Source organism: Trematomus bernacchii, unplaced genomic scaffold (assembly GCF_902827165.1).
Source record: "Trematomus bernacchii unplaced genomic scaffold, fTreBer1.1, whole genome shotgun sequence".
Lineage (NCBI taxonomy): Eukaryota > Metazoa > Chordata > Actinopteri > Perciformes > Nototheniidae > Trematomus > Trematomus bernacchii.
In genome coordinates this window covers 28078795-28101010 of record NW_022987739.1, presented here as the reverse complement: position 1 = coordinate 28101010, position 22216 = coordinate 28078795, and the positions used below count along the sequence as shown (strand labels likewise).

Below are 22216 nucleotides of genomic sequence, written 5' to 3'. Positions count from 1 at the left end.
CTCAGATGATTGGTCGTGCTTTTTACAGCGCCACGGCTTCCACAGATGACATTTTTTAATGTATTTATTGTCAAAGCATTTAATATATTCATTGGAATATAACAAAAAGTGTTTCTGAAATAAATTATATACCCCACCGTTAAGGTAATAAATACATAAAGCACTGCTAGGTTTGTTAATTGACACAAAATTATTAACTTTGATGACTGTTTAAATAATTAATGTAAAATGTGGCTCTTCCCTTCACGTTCTTGATTATAATTAATATTTTGTAGTTTTTAATAAACAAAACAGGAAATTACCAGACTGTTCCCAGGGTCTGGGCATTTTTCAGCCTTTACATTTTCAATATTTTGACCGATTTATCGGATTAGTATAAAAGGCAAATAAATTATTTTTGCAAGCCGTACAAATACACCAAACAAATATCAATATATCTGTCCAATGTCTTGGTTAGTGCATGAAAGCAAGGTTGAAAATCTCTGCGCTCGACACACAGTGAAGAAACTGCAGTGTTGGACTTTGTGACATGATGTTAACAGGAAACTGTTAAAGGAGATTGACTAGACTGCCCATAAACTGCTTTTAAAAAAAAGATTATCAGGTCAGGGTTATGAAGTTAATGACGCCAACATACATGATCAGTTTTAAGACTCTGACGAAGGAAACGATGGGATAATAAATGCATGTACAGTAGCTACTCATTGTATAACTGGCAGAGATTATTGCTGTTATGAGTTCTTGTTAAACACACAGGAGGTTTGCTCTGCTGCATCTCTGGCAGTGAACGTTGCAGTACCGCCGACGGACGCTAGAGGGCGGCACACAGACAGGAGAGGGCAGTGAACACAAACAGAAACCACTGAACAAAGCTCCATCTCTACCTTACCAAAAACAAACATTTCCCCCATCTTACGCCTTGTATAAAAAAGAAACGACATTACAATTTTTATTTTCAGCCATTTTCAGTCATGCTTTTCAACAGACACACCTTCTTTTTTCAATGAAAACACAGCGCTCGTTTCTCCAGGAGCAAACAGTCTTTACAATCAAGGCTGACGAGCACAGCCCAAGTTTTTTTGGTAGTCCAAGAATCTTCTTTGAAATCTTCACACATGATTTTTTTTTGACAGTATGGCGCACTTGTAGCTTTGTAAGTAAAAAGTGCTCTTCGGTGAGTTTGAGATTTTCTTTTTTTAACTGAAATCTAACATGTTTAAACACTCAGAAATGCTTCTCGTTGTCAGTTCGCAGTAAGAAGGGTTATTTACAGAGTAGCAAAGTTATTCTCAGGAGCGCGTCTGGTTCGTGTTGATCATGATGTTGGGCAAAGCGTTGCGTCTTTTCCTCCACGTGCCCAAATCTCGAGTGTATCTCTTAATCTGGTGGAACCACTGCTGGGTGCGGGATTTGTCCGAGGCGCGAAAAACGAAAGATTCCCGCCGAATATCGAGCACCTCGAACGTGTCCTCGCAGTCCGGGTCTGTGGACACCACGCAGTTTCCCAGGCGGATCGGCTCTCTCAGCACTGTGAACTTCCCGCTGCTTTTATCCTTGATTATAACCAGAACTCCATCTCGAATACAGTCACCTCCACCCTCCCCCTGATCCCCCCGAGCCCCCAAATCGTTGCCTTGTCCTGGGGCTTCTCCGGCCCGCTGTATCCTCACCATCAGGAGACTCTGGACGTTTTGAAACTTGAGCGCCTTGCTGCCCTTCTTCACCCACTGCCCGTCCGCCGGTTGGGACAGCTGCAGCGGACCCTCCATCACGAATCGGGTGTTTTCTCTCGCCCAGCCCACCGTCTTCATGGACACCTCCCGCATCTCGATGTTGATGACCTCGCGGTTCTTGCGGCTGTCGCGGCGGAACGAGCGCAGCGACCAGGTGACGCCGTTGCCCTCCTGCTTGGTCTTCATGTTGATGTGCTCCAGGTGGGACTCCACGCGACTCTTGGCCTCGCGGAGACGGGAGTAGTCGGGGTAGCACTCGGGGGTGACCTTGATGATTCGGCTCAGGAGCAGCGGGTATTTGGTCACGCGCTGCAGGGGCGCCATGAGGAAGGAGCGCAGGTTCATACGACGCAGCGCGGTGTTGTCGTTCTGGGAAACATCCAGGAAGATCCTATGGAGAGAGAACCAGAGAAAATTAAAGGGGGGTTTTACAAGAATCTGTTAACATGCTTTAAGGTCTTTCAGGTTTTTGTGTGTGGTCTGCAAAGTCTAAAATCCCTGTGTTGACTCGAGAGGGCGTTTCCTATATTGGACTCCTTTGCTTACTTTGTGACATAATGAGATCACTATGTAACACTCGCGCTTCTATTGGGTAGTGCTCCAACACATTGTACGAGATAGGCTAAGGGGCGGGACATCTCTAAGTGATTGACTAATCACAACAGAGCCGGCCAGCTAACCAATCAGAGCAGACTGGGCTCTGGTTTCAGACAGAGGGTGAAAAGAGGTGCTGCAGAGCTTTTTGAACATTAAAGCATGGAGACATGTCCCAGTAGAGGAGCTAAATCTAAATATGAAACCGGAAAATTAGCATAATAGGGCCCCTTTAACTCCAATGAGAGAAAGTGGAGATGAACTCGTCAGATCTTTTGTCACAACAACACACTCTTGGGTTTAGGTAAACTGTGTCAAATGTTAAAGCTACCATCAACTAACATTCCCAAACTCCCTACCAAACGTATATATGTCTTGTTAGCTGTGCAAATATCTGATGATGGCTAGATTAAATATATAAATAGATTAGACCACATCCTTTTAGCAGAAAAAAAGTGTATATCATTTTATGCTAAGCACTCCAGATACACCAATTTATGTCCATATTTTAATGATACGTCGCCTTTAAACTGGAGACATTCTGTGCTTGTCCTGGGAAAACTCTTAAAAAGTTGATTAACAGGAATCACAGGAAGTCTTGACTCATGGGTGAGCGGTGGTTCTGTCTAAAAATATAAATCATGGCAGCGCTGGTCTTAAAATAGAACTTCCTCTGAATAAGTGATAACCAACTGTCTTGTCCTTTAAGAATTATACAGAACAGCCGTGGCAGAAACTAGAGAAAGCTGCCAGGGTTAGATCTCCCTCACACACACTCAGAGGTGGGAAGTAGTGGAGTACAAATACTTCGTTACTGTACTTTTTTCTGGTATCAGTACTTTACTCCATTACTTATTTTCTGACGACTTTTAACTTTGACTTCTTACATTTTGAACCCAAATACCTGTACTTTCTACTTCTTACATTTTGAACACAAATACCTGTACTTTCTACTTCTTACATGTTGAACCCAAATACCTGTACTTTCTACTTCTTACATTTTCCAAACAGGCTGGTTCCTTTAGTTTGAATGTGTGTTTGGTGGCGTGGTCATTATTATTTAGAGTCATTGCGTGCCTATTGATTTGAACACGATCCGTGTATCCATCATTTCCTGGTCTTCTCTAAAGAAGAGGGACCAATGAAAACGTTGTCATGTTGCCGTTGTTCAGCATGGAAACATTCATTAGCTAACAATGACATTATTGTTCTATTAATATAAAGGGAGGTCAGGTACTCTTTAAAACAGCTGCTAGTTATGGGTACTTTTTACTGAAGTACATTTCAAAGCCCATACTTCTTTACTTTTACTTGAGTAAAGAAGTTTAGTCAGTACTTTTACCAGAGTATTTTTAAACACGAGTATCTGTACTTCTACTTGAGTAAAGGATGTGTGTACTTTTGCCATCTCTGCACACACTAACAGGAAGTAGAATCAGTACCTGAGCAGCTCCTTCTCCTTCTCCAGGGCGTTCAGCAGGTTGACGGAGGTGGGCTGCTGCAGGCAGTACGTCTGGAAGGCCGGCAGCATGTTGACGAACTCCAGGAAGATCTCTCCTATGTTCACCGTGAGCAGGTCTTCATCTCCCTGAGGGAAACCACAGGAGAGAATATGGTTAATGTGCAACTCATTTACAACAAAATAGTTGTTTTCTATTATAGTGTTTAAGATCTTCGCCCATATATTTTCCCAAAAGGATACACTAAGTCGAGTGCAAAGGAAGAAGTGGCAAACTGTGTGTTGCACAGCTTTTACTAGAAATGATTTTCCATATTTTGATAAAAACGTAAAAATGATGGTACTATAAGAAAGGAAAATGACTGGTAGATGAAACAATCTCATCACAAGATCCATTCATTAGCTGTTATGGAGCTTTTACAGAGTTAGATCATCTTTATCAAATTCAATTTCAATAATGGAAATGTTTTTGGAGAACTTTAAAGAGATTTTAAATTGAATCTGCAAGTTGGAAACAGCATTTGACAAAACAATCTCCCCCCCCGAGGTCCATTATGCATCAGTTCTGGATCTGTTTTTGTTTCAAAGGTCAAGCATTTACTCTTATTGTCATACAAATATATGCTTGACCTAAGGAAAAGCAATTTGATAAGCCAGTTTGTAGTTTTGCAGTTCACAGAACCAGCGCTGTGTATAACACCAGGTAACGTTACACAGACACATGTCAACACTTTAAATACATCTAATATTTAACATTTAAAGTCAAGTTTAGAGTAAAGTCTTTAACTTCCAAGTCATTTGTTTTTTTATTACATTAAATGTAATTTAGCTGATGCTTTATCGAAAATGGACCCCAAGTTGCTTCAAGAGCAACTTGGGGTTAAGATCTTCGACATGTTGACTGTATGGGCTGGAAGTCGATCCCCTGACCCTCTGATCAGTAGACATCCAAACTTCCCCCTGAACCACAAGTCATAAAAGACTGGAATCGACAGGAGTCCAAGTCACAATGATTGAAGTCCAAATCTAAAAGTGTATTGGATTAGAATCACACACTGTAATGCCTTTATCAATATGACCCTGAAGGTGATTTATGTAATATCAGACTAGTAGGAGCTCAAAGCTTAAGAGCATTACAAATCAGACTACCTTGTGTAACCCCTGTTGGCTATATCTGTGTATATGTGTGTGTATGTGTGTGTGTGATGACATCATTGAGTCTCTCTGCTATTGTGTCTCCAACCTCTGCCTCTCACCTGCAGCTACCTCTAGCTTTGTTTGCACCTTACATCCCACACACACACACACACACACACACACCACACACACACACCACACACACACACACACACACACACAACACCACACACACCACACACATCACACCACACACCACACACACACACACACAACACACACACACATCACACACACACACACACACACACACACACACACACACACACCACACACACACACACACACACACACACACACACACACACACACACACACACACACACACACACAAACACCACTGAGTTTGACTGATTATCACATATCATGCAGAGTTTTGGGATGTAAGGATCCTGACAATCTTTATACACAAATATTAAGCTATTATACCCGTGTTTGTCTATTCTGTAGAACATGGTGTAGTCTCCCAACTTGTTATGACTGCCTGATCCAGGTCATGACATCGTGTGTGTCACAAAGAGATGGAGACATCGTGTGTGTCACAAAGAGATGGAGACATCGTGTGTGTCACAAAGAGATGGAGACATCGTCACAAAGAGACAGAGGGGGGCTCACCTGGTCGAAGGCCTGGTCGATGCTGTCCTGCAGGTGTTCTGTGAAGCGGTCGTTGACGTCGATGAGCTCCTGCACGTTGCTGAACACCACGCTCAGCTGCTCTGGGGTCAGCAGGGCGGCGCTCTGCATCGGCCCGTAGAACTCCTCCTTGATGATGCGCAGGTCCTCTCCGTAGCTCTGCTCCGTGTTCAGGAACTCCAGGATGGCTTCCTTCCTCTCGGTGCGCAGCTTGGAGCAGCGGTCACACATGCGCTCCCCCCGCTCTTTGGAGGCCCCGTCCCGCAGCCCACAGTCGGGGCAGGGTCTCTGCGCCTCCCAGGCTCTGAGGGAGGCCGAGGGTCTCTTCCAGGTGCGGGACAGCCCTGGCCCGATGCCGCTGTCGACCCGCTCCACCTCGGCCCCGCGGGTCCGGCGGTACCTTCGCGGCTCGCTGTCCATCTCCTCCTCGCGCTCGTCGCTGAGGCCGACCACCCCGCTGTCCACGCTCAGGCTGCTGATGGTGCTCCAGCGGTGCTGCCCCGACCGGGCCACCCCCAGACCCACCTGACGCTCCTCACCTGGGGGCTCAGAGCGACCGCGCAGTGCTGCTGGAGCTGCAGAGAGAGGGAGGGGGAGATCAATACTTGCACAGCCATATATGTATATTCAGTCCTGTGTTCATGTCTTTTATATTACATTAAATTGCATTTAGCTGATGCTTTTATCCAAAGCGACGTGCAATAAGTGAGAGATTCAAACTAAGGACAACAAAATGTGCTGACATATTAACTTCAAACAAGCGAGACCATTGTAAGTGCTGTTGCGTAAGTTAAACTCTCAAGTGTTACTTATTTTTGTTATGTTTTTTGTTGGTCAAGGTACACGCAAAACAGGTGGGTCTTCAGTTTGTGACGGAAGAAGTGTAGACCCTGGAGCCCTATGGTGTTTTATTTGGGTTTTCCCCTTTCCTGTACTTTGTTCTATAGGTTTGTGTGCATGTAAATGGTCTGCAAAGGCTCAAATCCCTGTGTTTCTCTCCCACACACTCTGCCTGAAATGCCTTAAACAGCATTAAAAGCCTCCCTAATGACCGTCCATTTAATCTGGACTTGTAATCACTGGCCAAGTCCAGATGAATAAACTATTATAGATATCATCTTCCTCCAATAATTAGATCCCTAGCCCTCCACTCAAGGACTTAACCTCTCTACACACACAGGTCGATAATAGCGTGCATATGTGTGAGTTAGACAGTGACAAAGTGAATATGTTTGCTAAGTTGCTAAGACTAATGTTTGATTCAAACACCTTGGTTATTATAGCATGAATATGACACCACTGGATGATGATGATGATGATGTGTTTGTACTGAGGAAAGAACTATTTCTAGTCTGTATATCCGTTTTATTTTAAGGGCAACGAGGTCATTATTAGCACATGTCATATTGACATACAGTACTGTATGTCAAAGAGCTTCTGTTGACACAGTTCCCCTGCTAATGGTGTGTGTGTGTGTGTGTGTGTGTGTGTGTGTGTGTGTGTGTGTGTGTGTGTGTGTGTGTGTGTGTGTGTGTGTGTGTGTGAGGGCAAAATCCAAAAATATTCAGAGGCAGGCATGACACTAACAGAATCAGAATAAATGCAGCTTTTAGTAGCAGCAATCTTTTTCAAAAGCTTACGTAGAGGGTTCATTTGCAATCTACAGTAGGCTGATTCCCCGATAAGGTGATGGAGGTGTATTGAAGACATGACATTGCAAAAAGTCCAGACATTTTGTCACAGGGTGGACTGGATGTAGTTTTCCACAGGATGGAAGCAGGATGACCTTAATAGTTAACTGATAGACAGTCAATAACTACATCTGCTAAAGAAGTTTTATTTTGCACTGTATTGCATCCAGAAACAGGTCAAACACTGTGACTATAACAGAGTGACAGCTGCCACACATGTGTCATGCACTCACCACTGTCCCTGTCTCTGTCTCGGTCTCTGTCCCTCCGGTGGCCGTGGAGTCGAGCGGCCGCAGCGATCTTCATCTCCAGCTGTTTGCGCTTGGAGGCGTCGGCCGGCATGGGGTCGCTGTAGTGCGGCCGGAGGCGACACTCTCGCTGTGCCCTCACCGTCTCCGCCAGCTCATAGGCTGCGTCCGAGCTGGAGCGCCTGCAGCCCAGAGCGGCGTGCTAAAAGGGGGGGGGGTAAGGAAACGGGTGTCAATCAAACGGTCATGTTGCTATAGCGACAGATGAAGAAGGACACAACTCAAAGGAGGAGAAAAAGGTGAAAATGACGAGGGGGAGAGAGAAATCACAGCTTGTGCATTCACAGTCATGACACATTACATAACACGTTTTTTGGTTACCGCTCTGATCCCAGCTTATCTGACGGGAATCCAAATTTCAAGCCGAGATGCAGCGCTGATCGTCTGCCAAGTTTTTAAACACAACACGTCCACACAACTAGAAATCTGCTCTTATCACAACTAGAAACTACGCGGCCTTGAAGATGAGACAGCAACAAATCCTTCTTTAGGTGAAGCGAGGAATTCCCCGACACACTGCAGCATTTTGCACGGACACACACCCCTCACATGTCTTTTAAAATCCTTTGAGGGACCATCAAGCCCCTGAGATTCGACCTAAGATTAAAAGTTCAAAGGTCATCTCTATGACACGTGCTTCCTCACCCCAGAGGCATAACCCAAATCCAATGCATCTGACCATATTGGCTTAACATCAAAGAACCCCCCCCACAACATATTGATAGTTCTCTGATTACTAACAGCGAAACGTGACTGGAAGACGCTGGAAGCTTTTCTCGCTCTCACACAGAGAGCAACATGATTTACAGCTTGCAGCAATCAGGTAAAAATGAAGGAGAATAATTCATGTTGCTCCGAATTATGAAATGGCAGCCATTGCTTTTGGGGATGCAGAGGCAGGCTCCATTGTGCATTTCAAAAGCCCGAAACATTGAAAAAGGCAAGAAGCGAACGCACCTCGGCATCTGTTCTCTAAACAGCGAGATGCGACTCCATGTCGGCGCGGCTCTGCAGACACACAGAGGAGAGCTAGCTGCAGCTGCTGTGAAGCTGCAGAGAGGACGAGAAGGAATAATCCTCTCTCTCTCTGCACCCTCAGACGTCGAGCTGTTGCAGGAAGACGCAGCGCTGCAACCTCGCTCCTGTCTCCACAAATACCTCTGCATCAGTGTGTGTGAGCAGCGTGCACGTGTGTGTCGCAGTCCCCTCGCTTGTCCCAGTCCTCCTTGAATACCAAGAGATCTGTGTGTTTCTGCATAAAGGTAGCGGCGAGCAAAGACATGCACGGAAAACACATTTAAAAGAGGCAAGGAAATATCAAAATGGGAAAGAACACTTACGCATTCTCCTGCTTCCTCTCTTCCTCTTCCTCCTCCTCCTCCTCCTGCAGGCGTCTCGTCGCCAGGCTCGGCTCCGCGGGCCGTCGCCGACGTTGCCATGGCAACCGCGGAGGGATGACAGTCGGACGGGGGGGCGGTGATGTCACAGCCTCCGTCCCGGTCACCTGACAGCCTGACGGGGGCCTCGGCGGAGATCTCTGCACTGCAGCTGGAGGAGGAGAGAGGGAAGAGGAGACGGCGTTACAGAGGGATGGATGGAGGGGGGGGGGGGGGGGTGTGTGTGAAGGGGAAGGATGAGGAGGCAAGAATGGGAGAAAGAAAAAAAGGGGGAGAGGAGGATGGAAGCAGGATGTGGGAGAGAGGAAGTCAAAGAGGGAGGAATTGTGATTCTGTAAAGCTCTCGTCTTCTTACAGCTTCACTGTCATTCATGCCTCCTCATTCTCTCTCTCTGAAGCCACTCTGCTTCCTGCTGTGTCTTCCTCTATCCTCTCCACCCACCCTCCTCCTCCTCCTCCTCTTCCTCTTCCATCATCTTTCTACCCACTAAACACCCAAATCAATGCCTCGCCTCCCTCCCTACCCTCCCCAAATCCTCCAGCCCTCCTCAGGAGCAATTAGACACATCAGCGGACATTAACACCTGAACCCCCGGACCAAAGGGACACTGCCTGCACCCACACCCACACCCACCCACCCCCACCCCCACCCCCACCCCCACCCCCACCCCCACACCCACACACCCACACACACACACACACACACACACACACACACACACACACACACACACACACACACACACACACACACAATACTTTGCCTTCAGTCCTTTGTCTGATTACTGTGGATCCATTCTTGCAGCCAGCATGTGATCTGAGACTCCACACAAAAGCACTAATACACACTGTACTGCTGCTCTGAAATGCACACACACACACACACACACACACACACATGAACACACACACATGAGCACAGACCACAAATGCATGCCTGCAGGAACGTTTGCATGCATTTGTAAGATCACATAACAAACACACACAGCAAAGATGGAGGTCTATGCAAGTGGAGTAAAAAGCTGACCATGAAGCTCGATGCAAGTCACTTCTTATCTCTCTCTCTCTACGGCCTCACTTCCTGTCCCATCTCTACTGACTGTCAATCAGAGGCACACAACACATGACAAAGTCGAGGCAGACCAGTCTGAACATCATACTTCAAGCCGATTAATGATTTCTGCCAGATTATGAGCAGATTAACACCACAACGTGTTGCATAATAATGCCTTATAAAGTCGTAATGGTGAACGTCCAGCAGACACAAAGCACCACGATCAGTCATGGAGTCGTTCTTCTTTACAACAGATCAAGTGTGTAATGTAAGTCCAATATCCAATCTTCTTCAAGTTATGGTTTGGTCTCCATACTCGTGTGTAAAGCTTAATTACGGCAAATATATAGTAATACTTGAACACTACCTTCACATTTGTATTGAAATCTCTCCTCTGGATTTGAGCAGATGGTCAGTGAAACCTCCTACTTACAGTCTTAACATAAACAAGTGTGTACAGAGGCCATATTTTGTTCATCATAGTATTTAGTTTCTCTCCTGTGACATGTCTCCATGCAAAAAGCTCTTTATTTGTCTCGTACTGCCTGAGCTGCAGCACCTCTTCTCACTCAGTGTGAGACTTGTACTGCACTATTCCACATCATCACTTTATTTTATAACTATTTTTCTTTTTGTATTGCTCTTGCTCTTATTGTTATTATGTTATTATGTTGCATTGTTGGAGAAGCCTGTGACATAAGATTTTCAACTACATAATTACTCTGTAGCTATGTCAGATTGACAATAAAGAACCTTGAACCTTGAACCTTGAGAGAGAGAAACTCCCTCTGGAGGAAACTTAGGGATTTCAGTCTTTGCCGTCTCCCCCTCTTTAAGAGATGGGGATACAGCAGAGTACATGTAAACAGCATCCGAAGTGACAGCTGATTAGAACACCTTGGTCTTTGCACATGACAGAAAACGTGAGAAGAGAAATAAGGAGGTTAAACGCAACATGACATTCAAGCTCAGGAGCCAATATCAGCAAAGCTCAAATGTGTGTGTAGCTGCTGTTGGATCACGCCCATGACACGGTTAACCCCTGAGACTCCCCTTCCCCCTCTTTCTTGTGACACCACTTATATATTTATCAATACACATCTTTTCTTTCTCTCAGAGCCAGACATTGTTGATCCTTTGTTAAGTGCTTTGACCCCTGGGCCTATTACACATGCTGAGCCAATAGAACAATAGAAACCCCTATCAATTGGAGTAAATACATTTATATAAGTATATTATAATCTTATAAAACTGCTGTTACTAGGGTTTTTTTTTTCTTGCTGTGGTGTTATATTTCACACTCGTGCCCGCTGCACTGTGAAGTTCGTCAGTGTGTGAAAAGCGAAATCAATATAGTTGCTGCTTCCTGTTGTTAATAATGTATGAACACAAGATGTATAGCTGTGTGCATTATTTTAAAGCTCAGATAATCAATATGACCTCATGCGGTGTGAAAGAGGGTGCTTGCTGTGAGGAACAGGACATGAGTCACCCTTTTAGCCTCTTTTATGTCGCACAATGGACAAAGATGAAATGATTACAAATGTAACAGGAATATTATTGTTTATATATATATCTTGGTTTAACAGTTATCATGCAAACATTTCTAAACTTGGTTGAGGGATGGAAACAAAGTGAAGAAACAACAATGTAAGAGGCGCTTTATACAAGATAAAAACATACAAGTTGTTAGCACGATATTAATATTTCATTTTTTAAATATCACGTTTAATGTCCATAGTGGTATATCACGACATCCACTATTATTATTTCCATTATTGACCAATCTGACTTCGACTTCTAGTCAATGAAATGAGTGTTTGTCGCTCCTACATTCCTTCTGATGCATATTTCAAAAAGGCACTACCTCAAGTATTGCATTCCTGTTCATGATCTGTTGTGTTTTGTAATTCTTTTTTTGTGTAGAAGCTGCTATAGGCTTAGACTGTCAGGGGACACCTTACTTCTTCTCTCTGTCTGTCTGTACCTGCGTACTCTCATGTTCCCAATAACCCAGCTTCCCCCACATTTATTTTTGGTGTCTATCTACGCCGGGATCCTGAGTCATGTGTCCTGGATCCTGAGTCCTGGATCCTGAGTCCTGGATCCTGAGTCCTGGATCCTGAGTCCTGGATCCTGAGTCCTGGATCCTGAGTCCTGGATCCTGAGTCATGTGTCCTGGATCCTGAGTCCTGGATCCTGAGTCCTGGATCCTGAGTCATGAGTCCTGGATCCTGAGTCCTGGATCCTCTATCCTGAGTCCTGATTTGAGTCCTGGACTTCGAGTCGTGGCTGAACCTGTCTCTGCGGTCCTGCCTGACTCTCATCATACTACTTCCCTGATGGCTCCCACAGGATTGTTGACATCCTCGTGGATTCATCTTCTTATTATAGACACATGCATTTCCAAACATTTGGTCTACCTATGTTGTAAATGTATTATCTTTTCAATTTACACACTGCATCTATTGCACGTCTGTCCGTCCTGGGAGATGGGATCCCTCCTCTGTTGCTCTCCGTGAGGTTTCTCCCATGTTCTCCTTTAAACTGTGGGGTTTTTCTCTGGAAGTTTTTCCTTGTACGATGTGAGGGTCTAAGGACAGAGGGTGTCGTATTGTCATACTGATATTCTGTACAAACTGTGAAGTCCACTGAGACAAATGTAACATTTGTGATATTGGGCTATATGAATAAACATTGATTGATTGATAGAAGATATGGACGAGGCCAAAACTGCATTTAGCTGTGCAACCCTGTGTTGCAGAATATCAAGAAATGATCCTTGATTCTTTGAAAAGTTGCCATCATTGCTTGTTTTGTCAAAACGAATGACAACCAAATGATATTAAATTGCAGTTTGAATATCTGCTCGCCTTAATACTGTACTAAATACTGATAATCCCCTCATCAATGAATGGTTCCTGCACTAGGTTTAACCTCTGCTATGATATGCACTTGGGCCTGTTATGTATTATTTGAATATCCCTGTGGTGACGTAACATGAGGCCTCATTACAGAAATGGTCCTTACATCATTTTCTAAACGCTGTCCACACTTTTTAGACACGTCATAAAAATATGTTCTCAACGTCTGTCACGATCTGTCTGTGTTTGATTTTGTCCTGTCAAGATCTGTCTTTGGTTTCCTGTTTTAGTTTGAAAAGTGTTCACGCCTCGTCTTGTCTGTTCCCTCCTGTCTGATTACCCGATTGTGTTCACCTTGTGCCCCTGTGTTTTCTCCTCACCTGTGTCTTGTTTGATTAGTCCTGTGTGCATTTAGGTTCTGCTTTTTCTGTTAGTCTTTGTGAGATCCTTGTCCAACTTGAATGTGGTCACTGGGGAGAGAGTTCTGCTCTGTATGTGTCGGTTGTTAGCCTTGAAATAAAGGTATTTTCGTTTAAACCTCGTATTTGTTTCTGCATTTGGGTCCTGCCTGCTTCACTCACCCTGACAACGTCCCTCTGATGCACTCTGGCACATTAAGTTACAGCAGATCCTAGCCTCTGCCCGCTGCTGCATATGCAATCAAAGCACACTCAGCAGAGATTAAAACGTGTCCAACTGTCCTAATTAAACCGGTGCCAGTGTGGCAAAAAGGCAGACGTAATTAATGCATTTCTGAGTACGCAGCTCTAAAGCGTCCGGTGGGTTTTCCCTCTGACAGACTGTCATTAAAAGGCCTTTCCTTCACAGTATCAGCTGTCACACTCAACGTGATGCATGGGAAGTAATAACCTGCAGTTTCATTTATCAGGAAACCACTGGATGTGATAGATCACCGCTCAACATGGCGCTATGAGACATCCAAATAAGCCCGCCTGTCATTTTCACTGATGCATATCAATTCAATTTCATATATTTATGCGTCTAATAGAGACAAAAAGAAACAGTGAATGGACACTGCCTACACACACTATATATAACTGGTGCACAGTCACTGCAGTATGCAATTAAATCAGAGCTGGTTTAGTTCCTCCTTTTCTATAAAAGCCTCCCAGGTGTAATTATGAATATTACTTAATAATAACTAGAGCTGTGTTATGCTATGTGTGCAGGTTTGGTTCTATGTTAAACAAAGAGACTTGTTGGTGGAAGTCAAACACCTCAGGGTGCAAAGATCACACAGAATACAGGCATGTGTAATTAATACATCTCCAAGTAATAAATAAAGTATTCACAGAGCCCCAAGTCACGTTTAAATCATAAGGGGAGGTGAATAGTGTGTTGCATTGTGGGTGCTTTTTGAACGTAAAAAAAGATGAATTCACTCGGGATAAACAGAGTTGAACGTGAGTTGCTGTGGCTGTCACTGAGGTCGATGAGAGGGCTGCAGGAGCGCTGAAATCATTTGTTTAACAATCGAAAGGGCGACAAGTAGTCAACCATTTTGGTAATCAATTAATAGTTAAAGTAATTAATCAAGTAAGATGCAAAACACACTCTGATTCGAGCTTCTTTAAATGGGAGAATTTGCTACTTTTCTCAGTTTTTAATCATCCCAAACATATTTGAGTTTTTTTAGGGATGGAATTCAATGTATTCTGGTGTATTACTACTACTGGGTTTAGTAGTTGGGCAACTATCCATAGAGCTTGATTAGTATGTATACTCGTAAAGTTAAGACTTGGATTGATATCATCTTTGCATTTAAACATAAGAAATGTGACTCTTTATTGTGAAAAGCAGGCTGTTTTTATTCTTAATGTAAAAAATAGTAGATATTTTTTCATTTAATAGGCGGAAGATCCCAGTTATAACATTTCTAATCATATGTTAATTCCTTTTTGTGAGTTGATATACACCTAATTAAGTTTGTATCATAGTGTCTCATATCAAACGCAGGCCTAAAATCTAAATGAAACATATTATGGCTGTATTTTCAATATCTTCAAATATTGTATTGCTGTCCTTATAACCATCAGACTATTGCATTGTGATGTATCTTGGTGTTTAAAGCCCTAATCAGCATGTACGCATATCATTATACAAGTGTTAGCATGCTGGTGTTAGCTCAAATCACCACTGTGCCCATACAGCCTCACAGATCCTCTATCATGGCTGCCTACAGACTCGTATTGTTGTTATAGTGTCGATAGAAACAGCAATTTGAAGACATTACATTGGACATGTTTCACTATCAGAGCTGCAGCCAAAACCCTGCAGCTCTGCACATTCACACACTGAAGTCACACACAAAGACACAGCAGTTATTTTCCTGCAGTGGAGATTCAGACATCCATCATCTTTCTGCAGACAAAGGAGGGACAGTCAGAGCGAGATACCGTCTCTACCTCCCATCCATCACATGGGGGTGTTTTATTCAAAAGGCCTTATCAAGCAGCTCCACTGTGTTAAGGGTCTAATATTTATTTTTGCATGGAGGCTTGGACCCGAATGGCACCACGACGCTGTGAAACACACCGTCCTCTTGTTTGTCCTTGGTCTGAATGAACTACAGTGGCTGCATTTATTTAGCCAACAGCTGACAGTGTGTGTGTGTGTGTGTGTGTGTGTGTGTGTGTGTGTGTGTGTGTGTGTGTGTGTGTGTGTGTGTGTGTGTGTGTGTGTGTGTGTGTGTGTGTGTGTGTGTGTGTGTGAGAGAGAGGAAAACATGGAGTCTCTAGGGACGGTGCCAGTCCTCCAGTCTGTCATGATTCATGCCAGCCTCCCGCCCACAGTCCTGTCTCCCTGTTAGCTCGGACAGCTGTTAGCACAATAACTGAGATAAATCGATAACACAACAACACATACCACAGATGGACTCGTACACACCGGAGCAACTGTCTGGCAAGGCTAAGCACACATGTGGATGTTGTTAAGATATAATGTTACCATTAAAGAGAATTCAAGAGCAAAACATATCTGCTGAAACGGCTTCCTCCGCGACCCAATAAGCAGTTGGAGAGTGATAGATATTTCATATACAGTTTTTCATGTCAATATTTTGTCTATTAATCTGTTGATTATTTTTCTCGATTTACCTAGTAGTAGATTGGTCTATAAAGTGTCAGAATATTGTGAAAAGTTGTTTGTCAAAGCCCAAAATAAGATCCTCAAATGACTTGTTTTGTCCACAACTTAAAGGGGACCTATCATGCAAAATGCACTTTAGTACGTCTTTTATACATGAATATGTGTCCCCGGTGTTCCAGAGAACTCACCAAGTGTCAGAAAACACAACCCTCTCTATTTTCCTCCATACCCAAATCTCTAAAAAAGGGGCTGCAACGGATCTGATAAAAACTGATCCAGATTTGAACACTGTCCTGACGTCAGGACGGTGGCGCTACGGCTATTGGGCCAACTCCACCAATCAGGAGGAGACAGCCACGGCCATTGCCGTTCGAAAGCGCTGGAGACGCTGTAGTACATATGCCAGGCCTGTAGATGGTGCTGTTCTCACAGAATCAGCCCTTGCAAAAACAGAGCTAAAAAAGTGCAAATTGAGCGAAATGAGGCATGGCTAAAATGCATGATCTGTTTGGTATTTTGAAAACAGAAACGTATAAATATACCTTATATAGGTATGGCCCTACAATATATCATTTAAATATAGCATGATAGGTCCACTTTAAAGATATTGAATGTAGGAGTGAACAAATCATAAAATATTCACATCATTTATAGGTGAATCTTTGCAGCTCTAATGCATATTGGTAAATGTTCTGTTGTCATCGAATAGGGAGATTTGCTTTGTTTAAATATGTTTTTCGGTTTGGTTTTAAAAACAGACATTTAACAAGATCACCTTGGACTTTGAGAAACTAGACCGAAAGATTATTTGATCAATCAAGGAAATACAAGAAAATACAACATCCTATTCATTTGTAGGTTGGAAGGTTTAGGTTATACAATGCATAGTATTTTATATATTCGTCATAACCTGAGTGTGGTATAAAAGTATAACTATAAGTACAATATTTTGCTCCAAAATGTGGTGACACAATTATTGTATTTTTGGAAAGTAAAGAATCTGAATACTTCTGACAGTGAAACCTCTCAGACTAACCTCTTCTTGATGAGGTCCAGCGCAGATCCGATCAGTCCGTCCTTCATCTTGTAGATCTTCGCTCCGTAGCTGGACAGGTCCGTCCCGTCCAGAAGAGCCGGGCAGCAGCTGGAGGGCCGGTCAAAATGTTCCCTGTAGGGCGGGAAAGGTACCGACCCGGCTGGCTCCAAACTGCTCCTCCTCCGCCTGCCGCCCCCATCCTCTCCCCCAGCAGAGGAGCCTCTCTCCTGGGTGGAGCTGGCCAGCGGCTGCAGGGGGGAACGTGGAGACGGGCCTGTGCGGATGGGAGAGTAAGTTCTGGAGGTACATGTAGAGATGGGAGCTGCAGTGCTACAGGGAGGTTTCATTACTCCCCCCACCTCCTGCTCTCTACTTCCTCCACTGAAGCTCAACTCAGAGACACTACTCTTAGTCTCTGAAACTCCTGCTTCTTGTTTTAATCCAGAGTTTCCAGAAACCACAGAACCCGCTGTAGTCTCTTTCTGCCTCATGCTCTTAAACTCCTCGAACGTGGGGATGTGCAGCCGTCCCGCAGGAGGTCTCCGTCGCTCTGAGTCTGATCCACCACCTGTAATGTTGTCTGTTGTGTAGGACGTCTTAACAGCTTTTGGGCTGCAGGGGGCGCTGTGGGGAGCCAGGTTAGGGCTGCTGTTCTGCCTGCGGAGCTGTAGGCGCCTCAGGACTTCCTGCTTGATATCCTCGGGGCTTGTGATGCGCATCGTGCACGGAGGCCTGCACCCAGAGAGCGTTGAATTCACATGAGCCTCCTGAGGTCGCATCGGGAGAGGCTTCATAGGCTCCATCGATGATCTCGCACTCTGGAGGCGGAGCTTCTCCCTCAGGCCTTTCCTCGCATCCCATTCGTCGACGCCACCTGGAAACAGCAGCTGAGGAAAAAGCGGTAAGTCCTTCCTAGGCAGCCCGTGTCGAGGGTAAAACGCCAGGCCCTCTTGGTTTGGTCCCAGCCCATGGGCCCCCAGTACAGAACCATCCGGGGGCCCATCATACCAGTGGCTGGTGGAGGTGTAGCGTAGAATAAACTCACTGTCCATGCTCCTGTAGGGCGCGGCGCTGAATGCACACAGCCCAGAATCGGCCACATTGTTCCAGTTCAGGTTCTCCATGCTCCTGTAAGGCCTGTTGCCTGCGGTGTAGCTGCAGGAGCCCGGACCCCCCCCCTGACCCGGACCCCCCCCCCCCCCATGGGGCCCTGTCTGCAGTACCTCAGTCCCAGGTTTGTGAGCAGGGTGCTGCTGTTGCACCGGGCCATGAGAGGGTAGGGCGGGAGGCCCGGGTAGTGAGGGAAGCTGGGTCTGTGTCGGGGGAAGGAGGAGGACAAGGGGTCGGGGGAGAGGGGGAGGTTGGCTATGCAGGGCTCCATGTCGATAAGGAGGTCGAAGGGGGAGGCGGAGGAGGAGGAGGGGTAGTCACATGGTGGGGGGGGGCTTCACGTCAGGCATGGCTGTGGGCTGAGCGAGCGGCCCTCAGACTCTCTGACAGCAGGAAGCAAGACCTGGAGCCTGAGGAGAGGAAGAGAGGATATCACTGTGAGACATGAGGTATTAGTACACAAACGTCCATGTGTTGCATTCAGGAACTGTTAGTATCTAAAACCTCTGATATTACATTCAAAGACTGATAGACTTACACAGCAAGTTTTAGCCAAGTAACCTCAAATCAATTCACACTTCAGTTTACTTTTATTGTGTAATAAAGTTCATCTTTCAGTTTAGATAGACAGAACTACTCTTCCAGACTTGCTATTGTTTTAAATGTTACCTTGCAGGGAATGTATTTACAATGTGTTAATGTTTCTGGCTCCTTCAATACGTTTTACACGCTTACGTATACTTTTTGAAAACGCAGCACGTTTTTTATTACAATGAATGTGTTCTTTTTTGTGCGCGTGCTTGCCTCTATTTTTAATATCTAAGTGAACTTTTTACTTTTGCTTTTCCTCGCACTGTCCTTTAGCTCCTGTAATGCTGTACGCAATACACTTTTACCTGGAGACTTTTTTGTAGAAACTAATTAAATTACATTTTTTGCAAAATACAACTTGATTTGAAACTCCCTCTGGAGGAAACACCGGGATTTTAGCCTTTGCAGACCATTGACATGCACAAAAACCGATATACTGCAACTCTCTACAGGAAAGGAAAAAACCCCAAAACAAAACCGAACCTTTTCAAACTTGGCCTGATAATGCAGCTCAACTCTTAAACTTATTTTATAATCTACAGTTCAGATGTTATGCACAGACTTTATTCATGTGACAGAGATTTGTCCGAGGTCATCCTCCATTGGACAAGCACAGCTCTGGACACGGAGACACTGCCTCTGAAGAATAATCACATTCATTTCATATAAATGGCTCCCTGTCTGCCCCCCCCCCTCAGGCTTTCTTTCTGAGCAGCAAGTACAGTAATAAAAGGGATTAGTGCCCTGCTTGTCAGGCTATTAAAACTCGAGATAGAGAGACAGATACAGAGAGACAGACAGGCGCAAAAGAAAAAAAGGAGAAAGTAAGTTGGTGAAAAGATGTGAAGGAGGGGAGGAAATGAGTGTGACGCTAAGGGAGAGCTGAGGGGACAGAAATGAAGATGACTGCTGGGCTCTGACTAATCAGACGCTGCAGATTAACCAGGAGCCGGAGAGCAGGACGCTTCACTCTCTGTGTAATGAGTACAAATAGCATGTCGACCAAAACGCCCGTCATCCGTATCTCTTACTCTGTCTACATCACAGTCGGCAGCGCAGGGCCACGGCTGTGATTATGACTGCGATTATGAAACAGGGATTCAGAGGGCTCATCCCTGATGCATTAGGAGAATAATAAAACCCAAATCATCTTCAGACTCCAACACTGCCTGGTGCCGAGGCACGAACAGGCCGCGTCTCTTGCAGCTTTGCAGTAATGGATGAATCTCTATTCCTCACATGCTCGGATGCAAGTGACAGGAGGCTTACCGTTATAACAACTAGCACAGGCGGAATCTCTAAAATCTCTTTTGTTTGCTGTCTTATAAATGAATGGTTCTCAGACACAAAAGTCAATGAGTTCAGGGTGTGGAAGATACGTAGATACTCGACAAATGAAATGAAAGGAAAATGGATTTATTAGGCGCTGCAGGAGCCACGTGTAAGGGCTCCGTGTGTTTTATTTATTATGTGGTGATTTTCTCTCCTTATTGGTGGTGAGCGTGTTCACTGGAGCTTGGGGCGAAGTCAGTGGTGGTTACATACAAGGTGCCAAACTGCTCATTATCTGAGCTAAAGGTTAATTCATTTATTTATACAGTCTATGGTGTACACACACACATGCACACACTAATGGCACAGCCTTCTGGAGAAAGCGTTGGTTTTGCCCAGGGGAAACCTCTGATATTCGCATTAAAAGAGTCCAAAAACTATTAAAAAACACATGAGTGAGCCACTCCATTGCACTAGATGACACAGACAGGGTAGTTTACTACTGTATGACTCAATCCACACTGCTCTTACACTTTGTTGGTCTTATAGCACACTTATCCTTTAATTATACCTATTGATTGGTATACATCATTAGCTACTGAATGATACAACTTGTGTGGCTATTATTACAATCTTCTTTATATTAACATTGTCATATTTTAATTAGTGTTGTTATGAAGTAATTTGACTCCTGGTACTATATGTGTTTCTAGATACAAGAAACAAACAGAGATGTCCATTTTTGGTTTCTTTTAATCGAACATACCTGGCAAATCAGTTTACATTACAGTTTACATTATGTTAAGAGTCTGCTCTGTGAGGCTGTTAAGTGTTGGTTTAAGCGAAATGCTAACATCAGTATGCTAACATGCTCACCATGACAGCAGCAGTAGCATGCTAATGCTAAGCAGGACATGTTTACCATATATGTTTAGTGTGTTAGCATGCTAGCTAGCATTAAGTAATCAACAATTAAGTGAATGAAGCATTTTGTATTTGATCTAGCTTTTCTATCAAGAGGACCGCCTGCAGCTTCCTGAACTAACTGCATGTTAAACTGAATGAACTAGAACATATATGTGTGCATAGTTTTGTTAGAAGAGAAACTGCCCCCCCCTGATCAGACTTGCTCCCACTTTGCCTGTTTTTAAATCTCGTTTAAAGACCTTCTTGTTCTCCCGTGCTTTTGCAGACCACGTAAAAGACGTATCAGTCTGTGTTTTCTAAATTGGGGTTTTCTATTTAATGTGTTTTAAAATGTTTTTACATCCTGTATGGGTATTTTCAGTCTGTGGCTAAAGTATGGTTTTATTGTCTCGTGCTTTTACATTAGTTTCTTTTTGTCCTATCGGTTTTGTCTAAATGTATTTGTGCTGCTTTTTTATATATGTATTGATGTACAGCACTTTGGCCAACTCTGTTGTGTTTAAATGTGCTATATAAATAAAGTTGGATTGGATTGGATATGTGGTGTTTGGCTGTAATTAGCGGAGCGTGTGTGTGAATAGCAGGCAGCGTGCGCTCAGCATGCCTGGGCCTCTCTCTCTGGTTGAATTACTGCCAGTGTGAAAGTCTCTCTGGAGGTCCAGCTCTCTCTGCTCCCACTGTCACTGAAGCTAACTGAGGAATAACTCATCCCTGCCAGCAGGACACTAAATCAGCCACCATGTCCCAGCATGCACGGTGGGCTGGTTCCTTCAGATACGATGGCCGTGTGTGTGAAGAGGACAGCATCGGAAATGAGGGAATGAATAATTTATGTGATCGGATTCACTGTCAGAGAGTCTCCATTATTAACTACACTAACTAACCTCCATCCTCCTCCCACCAAGCGGCATCCTCTGTGTCTGAAGAGTGAAGCCGATGCCTATGTGCCATAAACATGCATTCTTTTACATTTCCAGCAGAGGGTTACATCACCCAGTGCATTTGTTTAGAAGTGTGAGAAAATGAGCCTACTTTTCACTTGATTTATTACCTCAGTTTTCATTTCCCTGTGGTCTCAAGTGATGCTTTCATACTTCAACATCATGATGTTCATTTTGTAAATCTTTTAGAGTAAAACTAGGTTACTCTTTAGGAAGTGGCTGACCTTTTGATTGACAGGTAGCTAAAGTGCTCTCCATGTTTTCATTTTACAACTTTAAAACTACAAGTCAAGTGAAGGAT

General features: G+C 44.2%; 1 protein-coding gene across 1 annotated transcript; it reads right to left on the bottom strand.

The window, feature by feature from the left end:
- Nucleotides 1–97: 97 nt before the first annotated feature.
- Nucleotides 98–18455, bottom strand: si:dkey-91i10.2 (uncharacterized protein LOC555224 homolog). Its single transcript, XM_034146805.1, has 7 exons — nucleotides 18298–18455; nucleotides 17075–18202; nucleotides 8956–9163; nucleotides 7541–7757; nucleotides 5599–6191; nucleotides 3770–3915; nucleotides 98–2124 (listed from the first exon to the last, which is right to left on the bottom strand). Exons 1-7 carry the CDS (start codon nucleotides 18453–18455, stop codon nucleotides 1290–1292), a joined length of 3285 nt encoding a protein of 1094 aa, XP_034002696.1. The 3' UTR covers nucleotides 98–1289.
- Nucleotides 18456–22216: the final 3761 nt, after the last annotated feature.

Coding starts and splice junctions, on each gene's coding strand:
- si:dkey-91i10.2 (XM_034146805.1), bottom strand. CDS start 18,455: ATGGAGCCCTGCATAGCCAACCTCCCCCTCTCCCCCGACCCCTTGTCC. Junction 6,192..7,540: donor AGACAGAGACAGGGACAGTG/GTGAGTGCATGA, acceptor CTCTCTCTGCAG/CTCCAGCAGCACTGCGCGGT. Junction 2,125..3,769: donor AAGGAGAAGGAGCTGCTCAG/GTACTGATTCTA, acceptor CTCTCTCCATAG/GATCTTCCTGGATGTTTCCC.